The sequence below is a fragment of the Dendropsophus ebraccatus genome, chromosome 12, assembly GCF_027789765.1.
Source record: "Dendropsophus ebraccatus isolate aDenEbr1 chromosome 12, aDenEbr1.pat, whole genome shotgun sequence".
Taxonomy (NCBI): Eukaryota; Metazoa; Chordata; class Amphibia; order Anura; family Hylidae; genus Dendropsophus; species Dendropsophus ebraccatus.
Window position 1 is genome coordinate 93,264,161 of NC_091465.1, and position 16,121 is coordinate 93,280,281.

Consider the following 16,121-nt stretch of genomic DNA (forward strand, 5'->3'; position numbering starts at 1 on the left):
AGACGGCACCCCGACAAATCACGGTTACCCCTCCGCCACCTCCTGAGCCGGATAAGTTCTCGGGGGACAGGAGGAGGTTCCGTGTGTTCAAGGAGGGGTGCAAGCTGTTCTTTAGATTACGCCCCCGCTCATCGGGAGACGAGTCTCAGAGGGTCGGCATTATCATATCCCTTCTCCAAGGGGCACCTCAAGAGTGGGCATTTTCCTTACCACCTGCTTCACCAGAATTACTCTCAGTTGACCAGTTTTTTGGGGCTTTGGGTTTACTATATGATGACCCTGACAGTGCCGCCAATGCTGAGCGTCAGCTGACAGGCTTAAGGCAGGGCAGGCGACCCGTAGAAGAATATTGTTCTGAGTTCAGACAGTGGAGCGTCCTCTCCACTTGGAATGACTCAGCCCTCCGATTCCAGTTCCGGGCCAGTGTTCTATTACTGATATATTCCCCGACCACCCTTATGTAATAGGGCCAGTGTCCTATTACTGATATATTCCCCGACCACCCTTAGTAATAGGACACTGGCCCTATTACATAAGGGTGGTCGGGGAATATATCAGTAATAGGACACTGGCCCTATTACATGATATATTCCCCGACCACCCTTATGTAATAGGGCCAGTGTCCTATTACTGATATATTCCCCGACCACCCTTATGAAATAAGGCCAGTGTCCTATTACTGATATATTCCCCGACCACCCTCATGTAATAGGGCCAGTGTCCTATTACTGATATATATCCCCGACCACCCTTATGTAATGGGGCCAGTGTCCTATTACTGATATATTCCCCGACCACCCTTATGTAATGGGGCCAGTGTCCTATTACTGATATATCCCCCGACCACCCTTATGTAATGGGGCCAGTGTCCTATTACAATGTTGCTCATAATATATTTTCATGAGCAAAACTTGTAAAATTCATATCAAAATTCAATTCTACATTTTCTAAAGATTTTTTTTAACGCTGGAGTCGGAGTCGGTACATTTTTTTCTCACTCCGACTCCACAGCCCTGGTTGCAGGGACAGGTGAACGCTGCGCTTGGACACTTTGCTGGAGGGTGTGGAGCAGAGCAGAGTGGAGGTGAAGGGGTGCGTGTAGGGTGGGAGGCGCTCGTGCCTGGGGCCTGGGCGGGGGGACTGACAGAGCAGCACCTGACACAGGGGAAGGAGCAGGGGTGCGACTTGCAGTCACTGAACGGCCTTGGTTCCACAGAGTGGGGTGTTTAGCACTCATGTGCCTGCGCATGCTGGTAGTGGTTAGGCTGGTAGTGGTGGCTCCCCTGCTGATCCTGGCGTGGCACACGTTGCACACTACAGTCCGTCGGTCATCCGCACTTTCTTCCTCCAGACTTGGGAACATCTAGCCCTGGCCATAGAAGTTTGACTCCATGAAACAGTTGCTGATCTACTCGCTCTGCCCCTGCTTCTCCCTCTGCCCTCTTCCTCTTCCAACCGGTCCTGTGGGTGATCTTGCCCCCCCTCAGAAGCACGGTCTTCACTAGGCTTATCCACCCAGCTCGGGTCAGTCACCTCGTCCTCATCCACCAGCTCCTCACTCTCCTCCTCACTTTGAGTTACATCCATGACAACAACCTCACTGTCTGACAACCGGGTCTCATCGTCATCATCAGACGCCTCTTCCAACCCCGCTTACAAGTCCCCACTCTCATCATCCACTGACTGCCTGAGCTGCATAGTTTGGGCATCAGGACAGATCGACTGCTCCGGTTGCTCAGACTCAGGGAAGGGTCCAGAAAAGAGTTCCTGGGAGCCTGGTGGTGGTGGTGGATGGAGGGGCCAGGCTGTGGGGATGGAGGGGCCAGGCTGTGGGGAAGGAGGCGGAGCTGGTGGTGGATAGAGGGGCCAGGCTGTGGGGAAGGAGGCGGAGCTAATGGAGCAAGGGTTCCCCTCCCTTGGGTAGCGTGGGCGGACTGCTGGGAAGACTGGGTGGTGGATAAGTTACATTATCCGCTATCCACGTCAGCTCCTGTTCACACTGCAGCAGTTTCAATAGTTGTGTACCATGAGACCCTGTAAGTTGCGAGAGGAAGCTAGGGAGTGGATGTCTGCGGTGCCACTGCTACCTCCTCAACGGGTGCTGCTGTGTCACCCTGCCCTGAACCACGGCCTCCAGCAACGGCATCGCTTGGAACCCCACGCCCTCGCCCCTTATACCTCACCATTTTATCGACACTGCACAGTCAAGACTGAGAGAGCTGCACTACATATCACAGGCAAGCAACTTTTGGAAGTAGTCGTATAGAGTCTGTGTGTAAGTGCTGCTATATGGTGTATACCACCTCTTACACAGAACAATGAGCAGGAGGAAACACACAGCTGGGACTACTAAGGCCTTATTCACACGTCCCGTGAAATTCTCCGTGGTCCACGGACAATTTTAGGGCCCATTGTAGTGAATGTGGCCATTCACATAATCCGTGCCGCAACCCGCTCCACAAAAAATAGGACATGTTGTAGTGCAGATCGCAGCACAAATCCCCCCACACACACACCCAGCCGCAGAGATGACAGGAGAACATCATGCACATCATGCTCTCCTGTCATCTCTGCGGCTGGGTGACGGACGGGGGGGTATCCGTGCTGAGTGGCGGCTAGGGTATCCATGCCGCGATCCTCATCCGGATCGCACATGGATAGTGTGAAAGAACGTTAAGGAGGAAACCCACAGTTGGGACAACTAAGGAGGAGACACACAGCCGGGACAACTAAGGAGGAGACACACAGCCGGGACCACTAAGGAGGAGACACACAGCCGGGACAACTAAGGAGTAAACCCCCAGCCGGGACAACTAAGGAGTAAACCCCCAGCCGGGACAACTAAGGAGGAGACACACAGCCGGGACAACTAAGGAGGAGACACACAGCCGGGACAACTAAGGAGGAAACCCACAGCCGGGACAACTAAGGAGGAGGAAACACACAGCCGGGACAACTAAGGAGGAAACACACAGGACAACTAAGGAGGAAACACACAGGACAACTAAGAAGGAGACCCCCAGCCGGGACAACTAAGGAGGAAACCCCTAGCCGGGACAACTAAGGAGGAGGAAACCCCCAGCCGGGACAACTAAGGAGGAGACCCACAGCCGAGACAACTAAGGAGGAGACCCACAGCCGAGACAACTAAGGAGGAGACACACAGCCGGGACAACTAAGGAGGAAACCCACAGCCGGGACAACTAAGGAGGAGACCCACAGCCGGGACAACTAAGGAGGAAAAACACAGACGGGACAACTAAGGAGAAGACCCCCAGCCGGGACAACTAAGGAGGAAACACACAGCTGGGACAACTAAGGAGGAGACCCACAGCCGGGACAACTAAGGAGGAGACACACAGCCGGGACAACTAAGGAGTAAACCCCCAGCCGGGACAACTAAGGAGGAGACACACAGCCGGTACAACTAAGGAGGAGACACACAGCCGGTACAACTAAGGAGGAGACACACAGCCGGGACAACTAAGGAGGAAACACACAGCCGGGACAACTAAGGAGGAGACACACAGCCGGGACAACTAAGGAGGAGACACACAGCCGGGACAACTAAGGAGGAGACACACAGCCGGGACAACTAAGGAGGAGACACACAGCCGGGACAACTAAGGAGGAGACACACAGCCGGGACAACTAAGGAGTAGACACACAGCCGGGACAACTAAGGAGTAAACCCCCAGCCGGGACAACTAAGGAGGAGACACACAGCCGGGACAACTAAGGAGGAGACACACAGCCGGGACAACTAAGGAGGAGACACACAGCCGGGACAACTAAGGAGGAGACACACAGCCGGGACAACTAAGGAGGAGACACACAGCCGGGACAACTAAGGAGGAGACCCACAGCCGGGACAACTAAGGAGGAGATCCACAGCCGGGACAACTAAGGAGGAGACCCCCAGCCGGGACAACTAAGGAGGAGACCCCCAGCCGGGACAACTAAGGAGGAGACCCCCAGCCGGGACAACTAAGGAGGAGACCCCCAGCCGGGACAACTAAGGAGGAGACCCCCAGCCGGGACAACTAAGGAGGAGACCCCCAGCCGGGACAACTAAGGAGGAGACACACTGCCGGGACAACTAAGGAGGAGACACACTGCCGGGACAACTAAGGAGCAGCTCTGTAAGAAGCATTTCAGGGTCCTGGAGCGTCTGCCAGCCTCCACACCTGACCCCAGCGACAGCCCTGAAACATAAAAGATGTGGAGAAGATGTGTATGGGGGAGGGGGACACAATCCCTGCTGCAGGGTCTGCAAACCTGGTCAGGACCCCCAGGAAACGTCCGACCTCTGTAACTGCACACAAAGGTTTCTGCACCAAATCGGAACTTCTCTTCTATTGTATCAAATACTTATTTCATGGAATAAAATGGTGAATAATTATTTATAAATCCCACAAATTAATTATCTGGAATGTTCTATAGATTCTGTCGCTCACAGGTGACGCTACCGACCAAAAAAATGTATCCCCCCTCTCCATTCTGTGTAGGTGGTCGGCGGTGTATCAAACACTTTTTTCCCACTGTACCAATTTAAAGCAGTCAACAGTTTGGACAGTAAATCCTCCTGCTCCCAAGTGTCAACCGCATGCTACAACCCCCACAGGTCAGTAAAGGAAGGGGTAGAGGTGCTTAGCATAGCCGTGGAGGGGGGAGTACGGTCTATGGGACTACCCAAGGGTCTGTACACAAGCAGTTGTCTCTATGAGGAGAAGTGAAGGAACACCGAGCTATGATCAGCACTCCGGCTCCTTCCTTTAGAAGGTTTTATAAATGATAGATCTGCTTTAAAATTGTGACATAATGACAGGAAAGGAAGGGCAGGACCTGAGTGAGCAGTGTCTATGGTCTGCGCACTGCAGGGGGCACCACCAGGGTCCCACATCCCAGTAAGGACACCTTGTGAATAAAAGACATGGCAGTGAATGTAATATTCTCTAAGACTGTAGATTTATCAGAGGCTCAGGACAGATACTGACATCACTGAATTACATATTGCATTATGGGATATCCGCACCGACTACTAAACACGGTTTGGTTGAAAGACAATGGGGACCATATGGAATGACAGTAAGGACCCCCTTTTAGGGTTTGTTTTTATTTCCAGATGACCCCTTTAATACACTTTTAGGCCGGGTTCACACTATGTATGACACCGGCCATTCTGTGACATGGCCGTGTCACAGAACGGCCGCTGTCAGTAAAGTTCATCCCGGCAGGATGAACTTATTTCCTTTTAATTGGGTGTGCCCGCATTGTAAATCACCATAGACGACAATGTAATAGCGGCCGCACAAAACTGACCTGTCAGCAAGGAATCCCGGCCAGAGCGTATACTATGTATATACACTCCGGCCACGATTCCATTGAAATCAATGCAATGTATTTTTTCATTTAATAATGGCTGATGTCACAATCTGCAACAACGGCCGTTATTATTTGAATAAATACGTTGTGTGAACTTCTGTGATGTCACCACAATCTGCTGTGGATTTCTGCTAGAATTTATACCAGTTTTCTATCCTATAGCCAGAAAATCTGCAAAGGAAGCGACATTTCTGTAACGTGTAGAAGAGAAATGTAGAAGACCGTAGGCTCAAATACACACTGGACAAAATGAAAAACCTGGACAAAGTCGTGGGCCGAGCGTGCGAGCAGCATTTCTGGCCCTTTCATAGTGGCGTCTCTAATACTGTTAGAGCGGTGTGCATCACCCAGCGCTATACAATACAAAAATGATATGGTAAATCATAGTGCCCCGTACAGCAACCAGCCCCCCCCCCCCCACACAGTAGTGCCCCATACAGTAACCAGCCCCCCCACACACACACAGTAGTGCCCCATACAGCAACCAGCCCCCACCCCCCACACACAGTAGTGCCCCATACAGCAACCAGCCCCCACCCCCCACACACAGTAGTGCCCCATACAGTAACCAGCCCCCCCCCCACACACACAGTAGTGTCCCATACAGTAACCAGCCCCCCCACACACACAGTAGTGCCCCATACAGCAACCAGCCCCCACCCCCCACACACAGTAGTGCCCCATACAGTAACCAGCCCCCCCCCACACACAGTAGTGTCCCATACAGTAACCAGCCCCCCCCACACACACACACAGTAGTGCCCCATACAGTAACCAGCCCCCCCCACACACACACAGTAGTGCCCCATACAGTAACCAGCCCCCCCCACACACACAGTAGTGTCCCATACAGTAACCAGCCCCCCCCCCACACACAGTAGTGTCCCATACAGTAACCAGCCCCCCCCCACACACACAGTAGTGTCCCATACAGTAACCAGCCCCCCCCACACACACAGTAGTGTCCCATACAGTAACCAGCCCCCCCCACACACAGTAGTGTCCCATACAGCAACCAGCCCCCCCCCCCCCACACACAGTAGTGTCCCATACAGTAACCAGCCCCCCCACACACAGTAGTGTCCCATACAGTAACCAGCCCCCCCCACACACAGTAGTGTCCCATACAGCAACCAGCCCCCCCCACACACACAGTAGTGTCCCATACAGTAACCAGCCCCCCCCACACACAGTAGTGTCCCATACAGTAACCAGCCCCCCCCACACACACACAGTAGTGTCCCATACAGCAACCCCCCCCCCCCCCACACACACAGTAGTGACCCATACAGTAACCAGCCCCCCCACACACACAGTAGTGCCCCATACAGTAACCAGCCCCCCCCCACACAATAGTGTCCCATACAGTAACCAGCCCCCCCCCACACACAGTAGTGTCCCATACAGCAACCAGCCCCCACCCCCCACACACAGTAGTGCCCCATACAGTAACCACCCCCCCCCCCACACACAGTGGTGCCCCATACAGTAACCAGCCCCCCCCCACACACACACACAGTACTGCCCCATACAGTAACCAGCCCCCCCCCCCCCACACACACAGTACTGCCCCATACAGTAACCAGCCCCCCCGCACACACAGTAGTGTCCCATACAGTAACCACCCCCCCCACACACACACAGTAGTGTCCCATACAGTAACCAGCCCCCACCACACACACAGTAGTGTCCCATACAGTAACCACCCCCCCCCCCACACACAGTAGTGTCCCATACAGCAACCAGCCCCCCCCACACAGTAGTGTCCCATACAGTAACCAGCCCCCCCCACACAGTAGTGTCCCATACAGCAACCAGCCCCCCCCACACACACACAGTAGTGTCCCATACAGCAACCAGCCCCCCCACACACACACAGTAGTGTCCCATACAGCAACCAGCCCCCCCACACACAGTAGTGTCCCATACAGCAACCAGCCCCCCCCACACACACAGTAGTGTCCCATACAGTAACCAGCCCCCCCACACACAGTAGTGTCCCATACAGTAACCAGCCCCCCCCACACACACACAGTAGTGCCCCATACAGCAACCAGCCCCCCCCCCACACACACAGTAGTGACCCATACAGTAACCAGCCCCCCCACACACACAGTAGTGCCCCATACAGTAACCAGCCCCCCCCACACAATAGTGTCCCATACAGTAACCAGCCCTCCCCACACAATAGTGTCCCATACAGTAACCAGCCCCCCCCCACACACAGTAGTGTCCCATACAGCAACCAGCCCCCCCCCCACACACAGTAGTGCCCCATACAGTAACCAGCCCCCCCCCCACACACAGTGGTGCCCCATACAGTAACCCCCCCCCCCCCACACACACACACAGTACTGCCCCATACAGTAACCCCCCCCCCCCCCCCACACACACAGTACTGCCCCATACAGTAACCAGCCCCCCCGCACACACAGTAGTGTCCCATACAGTAACCAGCCCCCCCACACACACACAGTAGTGTCCCATACAGTAACCAGCCCCCACCACACACACAGTAGTGTCCCATACAGTAACCAGCCCCCCCCCCACACACAGTAGTGTCCCATACAGCAACCAGCCCCCCCCCACACAGTAGTGTCCCATACAGTAACCAGCCCCCCCCACACAGTAGTGTCCCATACAGCAACCAGCCCCCCACACACACACACAGTAGTGTCCCATACAGCAACCAGCCCCCCCACACACACACAGTAGTGTCCCATACAGCAACCAGCCCCCCCACACACAGTAGTGTCCCATACAGTAACCAGCCCCCCCCACACAGTAGTGTCCCATACAGTAACCAGCCCCCCCACACACACAGTAGTGTCCCATACAGTAACCAGCCCCCCCCACACACAGTAGTGTCCCATACAGCAACCAGCCCCCCCACACACACACACAGTAGTGTCCCATACAGCAACCATCCCCCCCCCACACAGTAGTGTCCCATACAGCAACCAGCCCCCCCCACACACAGTAGTGTCCCATACAGCAACCAGCCCCCCCCACACACAGTAGTGTCCCATACAGTAACCAGCCCTCCCCACACAATAGTGTCCCATACAGTAACCAGCCCCCCCCCACACACAGTAGTGTCCCATACAGCAACCAGCCCCCCCCCCACACACAGTAGTGCCCCATACAGTAACCACCCCCCCCCCCACACACAGTAGTGCCCCATACAGTAACCAGCCCCCCCCCACACACACACACAGTACTGCCCCATACAGTAACCAGCCCCCCCCCACACACACACAGTACTGCCCCATACAGTAACCAGCCCCCCCGCACACACAGTAGTGTCCCATACAGTAACCAGCCCCCCCACACACACACAGTAGTGTCCCATACAGTAACCAGCCCCCACCACACACACAGTAGTGTCCCATACAGTAACCAGCCCCCCCCCACACACAGTAGTGTCCCATACAGCAACCAGCCCCCCCCACACAGTAGTGTCCCATACAGTAACCAGCCCCCCCCACACAGTAGTGTCCCATACAGCAACCAGCCCCCCACACACACACACAGTAGTGTCCCATACAGCAACCAGCCCCCCCACACACACACAGTAGTGTCCCATACAGCAACCAGCCCCCCCACACACAGTAGTGTCCCATACAGTAACCAGCCCCCCCCCACACAGTAGTGTCCCATACAGTAACCAGCCCCCCCACACACAGTAGTGTCCCATACAGCAACCAGCCCCCCCCACACACACAGTAGTGTCCCATACAGTAACCAGCCCCCCCACACAGTAGTGTCCCATACAGTAACCAGCCCCCCCACACACAGTAGTGTCCCATACAGCAACCAGCCCCCCCCACACACACAGTAGTGTCCCATACAGCAACCAGCCCCCCCCACACACACAGTAGTGTCCCATACAGTAACCAGCCCCCCCACACACACAGTAGTGTCCCATACAGTAACCAGCCCCCCCCACACACAGTAGTGTCCCATACAGCAACCAGCCCCCCCACACACACACACAGTAGTGTCCCATACAGTAGCTCCCCCCCACACACAGTAGTGTCCCATACAGTAGCCCCCCCCCCCACACACAGTAGTGTCCCATACAGTACACCCCCCACACACACACAGTAGTGTCCCATACAGTACCCACCCACAAACACACACAGTAGTGTCCCATACAGTACACCCCACACACACACAGTAGTGTCCCATACAGTCCCCCCCACACACACACAGTAGTGTCCCATACAGTAGACCCCCACACACACACAGTAGTGTACCATATAGTAGACCCCCTACACACACAGTAGTGTCCCATACAGTAGACCCCACACAAACACACAATAGTGTCCCATACAGTAGACCCCCCCTACACACACACACACACACACACAGTAGTGTCCCATACAGTAGACCCCCCACACACACATAGTAGTGTCCCATACAGTAGCCCCCCCACACACACACACAATAGTGTCCCATACAGTAGACCCCCCCTACACACACACACACACACACACAGTAGTGTGCCATACAGTACACCCCCCACACACAGTATTGTCCCATACAGTGCCCCCCCACACACACACACATAGTAGTGTCCCATACAGTGCCCCCCCCCACACACACAATAGTGTCCCATACAGTAGACCCCACACACACACAATAGTGTCCCATACAGTAGACCCCCCCTACACACACACACACACACACACACACACAGTAGTGTCCCATACAGTAGACCCCACACAAACATACACACACAGTAGTGTCCCATACAGTCCCCACACACACACAAAGTAGTGTCCCATACAGTAGACCCCCCCCACACACAGTAGTGTCCCATACAGTAGCCAGCCCCCCCACACACAGTAGTGTCCCATACAGTAGCCCCCCCCCACACAGTAGTGTCCCATACAGTAGACCCCACACAAACACACACACACACACACAGTAGTGTCCCATACAGTACCCCCCCACACACACAGTAGTGTCCCATACAGTAACCAGCCCCCCCCACACACACACAGTAGTGTCCCATACAGTAGACCCCACACAAACACACACACACAGTAGTGCCCCATACAGTAGCCCCCTCCCACACACACACAGTAGTGTCCCATACACTGCCCCCCACACACACAGTAGTGTCCCATACAGTAGACCCCCCCACACACACACAGTAGTGTCCCATACAGTAGACCCCCCCCACACACACACAGTAGTGTCCCATACAGTAGCCCCCCACACACACACACACAGTAGTGTCCCATACAGTAGACCCCCCCCACACACACACAGTAGTGTCCCATACAGTAGCCCCCCACACACACACACAGTAGTGTCCCATACAGTAGACCCCCCCACACACACACAGTAGTGTCCCATACAGTAGACCCCCCACACACACACACAGTAGTGTCCCATACAGTAGACCCCCCACACACACACACAGTAGTGTCCCATACAGTAGACCCCCCCCCCACACACACAGTAGTGTCCCATACAGTAGACCCCACACACACAGTAGTGTCCCATACAGTAGACCCCACACACAGTAGTGTCCCATACAGTAGCCCCCCCCACACACACACAGTAGTGTCCCATACAGTAGCCAGCCCCCCCACACACACACACAGTAGTGTCCCATACAGTAGACCCCACACACACACACAGTAGTGTCCCATACAGTAGACCCCCCCACACACACACAGTAGTGTCCCATACAGTAGACCCCACACACACAGTAGTGTCCCATACAGTAGACCCCACACACAGTAGTGTCCCATACAGTAGCCCCCTACACACACACACACAGTAGTGTCCCATACCGTGCCCCCTCCCCCCCCCCCCACACACACACACAGGAGTTGCCACTTGCACAGGTCAGATGAACCACATATATATAGTGTAGCATGGACAATATAAGTAGGAGAATTATGGGAAGTAGAAAAGGAAAAACTGCCCTCACCGGCATGGAAGAGAACTTCTTTATTTTCTATGCATGTGCGGACGTGGCAGAGCAGACACCAGCTGGGTGCAGCAACGTCCGCACATGCATAGACAATAAAGAAGTTGTAAGGGCAGTTTTTCCTTTTCTACTTCCCATTGTTGGAGTAGAAGGACTGGTCTTATAGCAGCAGCGCTGAGCATATCCCTGCTCCCTATCTGGCTGCAGGAGGCCGGAGTGTCGACCTCTTTTATGCTTCATAACTAGGAGAATTACTTCAACGTGAACCAGACTAACCTGGTGGGGTTACGCAAACCTTAGGCCCAAGATTAGTAGGCCGTTAGATCAGTCCGCTGCCCGGCTTCTGGTTCTGCTTCCCGCCGCCCGTCCTGAGGCCAAAGCACCAAAATGCAGTTTGGAATTGGCCATTGGAGCATCCATACAGCCATAGTACAGGACTCCCAAGAGGACTCCAATCACCTCACTAGTCCCTTTCAGTGTTGGACTGACACCTTTATCCAGCTCCTATGTACAATGACAGATGGCCGTATGTATGGTCGATTACTCAGGAGGAGCAGGGGGGATTGCAGGGCAGTGGTGGTCACTAGGGTGGGGGGCACCGGAAGAAGTATGGGCTCCCCGAAGCACTGGACCACCAATGACCAGTGCACACACAAGGCTACCACCTGCAGCCCATACATATTTCCAATCTACTAGACAATGATGGCGTTCTGACCCCGCCAATCAGCTGATCCCTGATATCTAGGGAGAATAATCGTAAACACAGGAAGTGCCGTCTTCCATGATAAGTAAATAAAAAAATGACGAATGTCTATGGCAAACTTGCTTTATCTCACATCTACTGTTGATTTAAATTTAAAGTTATAACAAAAGGGACACTTTAAGCTCAGCTCCCATAGATGTATTCAGGGATATGGAGATCCTGATAATAGTCCACAATCATAGAATAGTCTAGAAGCACAAGGGGTCGTCGGCTGCCAATATCTGCATGAAATATACAATAAGCGCACTATACAAACATAGGAGCAGGAAAGCCACAGTCCTGGCTCCTCCAGTCGCAGCTTTACCCTAAACGATGATGTCCAAGCAAACCAAGAGCTATTCCACATCTCCGTCCGCTGCTTCCTACCATGATCCAAATAGACAATGGCCAATGGGCCCCAGATCCTACTTGTTTCTGAAATCCTGCACATTAAGGAGGCTCACAGGGATTCTGTCTGGAAGTCTTCATTGTCGCCAATCATTTCTGTCGATCTCCTCTAAACTAATCGGAAAGATCTCCTGATGTTGGGAAACAGTTTTCTAGGAACATGGTCCTATTAAAAAACCTGGGGTATTGGTCGTATGGAAAGATTGGATTGAACATTATACAAACTCTAAATCTTCAAGAAGCAGCTCCTGGCGAACGGTTGAGTTTTGGCCTTGGCTTACCCTAGATGAATATGACACAGGCAACTACCCCAGGGACAATCTCCCTGACAATCACTTAATCCAATCAGTTCAATTAGCGGCGGGCCAATGAAGAAGTCCTGGTCCAGTACGATGCAAGCCCGTCCATCACTCACAGCTTCCTTATTGCTGAGCTCTCCAAGCAGTTGTCTTGACAGAATTCTGTTAGTTATTGATCCCCCTTACATGTACACAAAGTTTTCATAGAAAGCACAAAGTCCTTCAAGAAGGTCAACTGAAGATGACTAATTCTATAGAAAGTATCCAACATAACTGAAAGTAACATTATTCTAGTACTGAGCTTCTCTTAGCGCCATGTGTAAAGTGTGGGCGTGCTTTATGACAGACAGGACAGGAAATCAATCACCTGAGTTCTTTGTAACTAATTGAGTAACATTGTAGCAGCTTATGAAGTAAGATCCTAATTGGACCACAGTATATCAGATAATAGACATGGAGGCCTACAAGGCTCTCGCTAAAAGTTTTTCCGATGCTGTAAAAAAGGGTCATCTTTAGGCAAGTCCAGAATCATCTCTGCACAACTACTTCTGTCTTCAATGCATCTCAAGGATTCCAGTGGTTTCTGATTTGGTCTGAATTTTGGGAAAGAAAACAAAATAATAATTTGTAAGAAAATATTAACAGGTTATAATGGCTGGCTCACTGATCTGAATGCTGAAATCCTTAAAGGGGAACTCCAGATAAGAAAAACTTGTTTTCTATTAAAAGTACATTAAAAGTGATATAGATGTGTCTATACAATGTATTACCGTATCTGTACAGTTATATATATAGATGTGTATACAATGTATTACCGTATCTGTACAGTTATATAGATGTGTCTATACAATGTATTACCGTATCTGTACAGTTATATAGATGTGTCTATACAATGTATTACCGTATCTGTGCGGTTCTATAGATGTGTCTATACAATGTATTACCGTATCTGTACAGTTATATAGATGTGTCTGTACAATGTATTACCGTATCTGTACAGTTATATAGATGTGTCTGTACAATGTATTACCGTATCTGTACAGTTATATAGATGTGTCTGTACAATGTATTACCGTATCTGTACAGTTATATAGATGTGTCTATACAATGCATTACCGTATCTGTACAGTTATATAGATGTGTCTATACAATGCATTACCGTATCTGTACAGTTATATAGATGTGTCTATACAATGTATTACCGTATCTGTACAGTTATATAGATGTGTCTGTACAATGTATTACCGTATCTGTACAGTTATATAGATGTGTCTGTACAATGTATTACCGTATCTGTACAGTTATATAGATGTGTCTGTACAATGTATTACCGTATCTGTACAGTTATATAGATATGTCTGTATAATGTATTACCGTATCTGTGCGGTTCTGTCACACTGGTAGCTGAGAGAAATCCAGGAAGTGAAGAAATATGGCCCCTGTGCCAATCCACATTGTCTCCTGTTCCCTCTGCTCTCCCCCCCCCCCCTTAGGAGACAAATCTTCCATGCCTCTGTCTCACATTGTGTGTGTTTGCTGATGATGCAGACAGGGGGCAGTGTGTGATGTCACAGGAGGCGGGGCTGGATGCCCCAATCCCCTGAGTGATTCACCATCTCTGACCGGCCAGAAGCAGCTGCTGCACTAATTTTACTGATTGTAATGGGTGGGGGCTGTGATGATCACATGAGGGAAAGCATTGCATTCTGGGAAATGCTAAACCAGGAAGGACAGAAACACAATACAAAGCAAAAACCCCTCAAACAAATGGATTTTTGGTCGTTTCAAAACTGGGATAGACAGCAAAGTAATGCGTTATGCTTCTGCAGAAGTTTCATTTTTTTTAACCTCTACCTGGAGTTCACCTTTAAAGGCCACATATGTCTGAGCCGAGTCAGCCAACCCCTCTAAGTTTGGTCGCAGTGACAGCTATGTTATCTATATTGGGATGTGACCAGTCTCCAAAGAAAAATGATGTTGGAGGAAGAAGGATCTAATATCTTGAACCCCATTGCCCAATACTTTTGTCACCATGAGAGTTACTTGGAGGGGACAGACATTTGGCCCACAGATATTGAAGGTGTATGGCTACTGTAACATGGAATGGACAAATAGTTACTCAACCCATTGCCATAAGATGACAGCAAACTGAAATTGCCCAATGATGTCCTTAAAGGGGTCATGCCATTTGTCATAATCACAACTTCCCAGCCCCCTTCGGTCTGTTTGCAGCAGCCCGAGGTGACCAGGAAGCAGATAATGCAGAATGGAAATACTCCTTCAACCAAAGAAGTGAGCTGGTACCTCAAATAGTGGTCATAGAACATCTGCCATCATTACTCCAAAGATAGCAAGATTTACAAACAAATAAGCTCTTTTATTTTTAAGTTTTATACCCTCATTAGTACCATTATCACCACCACCACCACCACTGGTACCATCACCACTAACACTGGTACCATCACCACTAACACTGGTACCATCACCACTAACTCTAGTACCATCACCACTAACTCTAGTACCATCACCACTAACACTAGTACCATCACCACTAACACTGGTACCATCACCACTAACTCTAGTACCATCACCACTCCACCACCACTAATGCCACTAACACTACCACCACTAGTACCATTAACCTACTGCACCACTACTAATACCATCACCACCCCCACTAACACTAGTACCATCATCACCACCACTAACATTAGTACCATCACCACTAACACTGGTACCATCACCACTCCACCACCACTAATGCCACTAACACTACCACCACTAGTACCATTAACCTACTGCACCACTACTAATACCATCACCACCCCCACTAACACTAGTACCATCATCACCACCACTAACATTAGTACCATCACCACTAACACTGGTACCATCACCACCACCACCACTAACTCTAGTACCATCACCACTAACTCTAGTACCATCACCACTCCACCACCACTAATGCCACTAACACTACCACCACTAGTACCATTAACCTACTGCACCACTACTAATACCATCACCACCCCCACTAACACTAGTACCATCATCACCACCACTAACATTAGTACCATCACCACTAACACTGGTACCATCACCACTCCACCACCACTAATGCCACTAACACTACCACCACTAGTACCATTAACCTACTGCACCACTACTAATACCATCACCACCCCCACTAACACTAGTACCATCATCACCACCACTAACATTAGTACCATCACCACTAACACTGGTACCATCACCACCACCACCACTAACTCTAGTACCATCACCACTAACTCTAGTACCATCACCACTCCACCACCACTAATGCCACTAACACTAC

The 16,121-nt window shown here is 51.3% G+C and overlaps 1 protein-coding gene across 1 annotated transcript in view; it reads right to left on the reverse strand.

Annotated features, from left to right (window-relative positions):
- Positions 1 to 12,485: 12,485 nt before the first annotated feature.
- HPN (hepsin) overlaps positions 12,486 to 16,121 on the reverse strand; it is an 84,779-nt gene continuing 81,143 nt past the window's right edge. Inside the window, exon 8 of the mRNA XM_069946828.1 lies at positions 12,486 to 13,377. Within this exon, the coding sequence (XP_069802929.1) occupies positions 13,339 to 13,377 (39 nt within the window). The 3' untranslated portion in view covers positions 12,486 to 13,338. The remainder of the gene's footprint in view (positions 13,378 to 16,121) is intronic.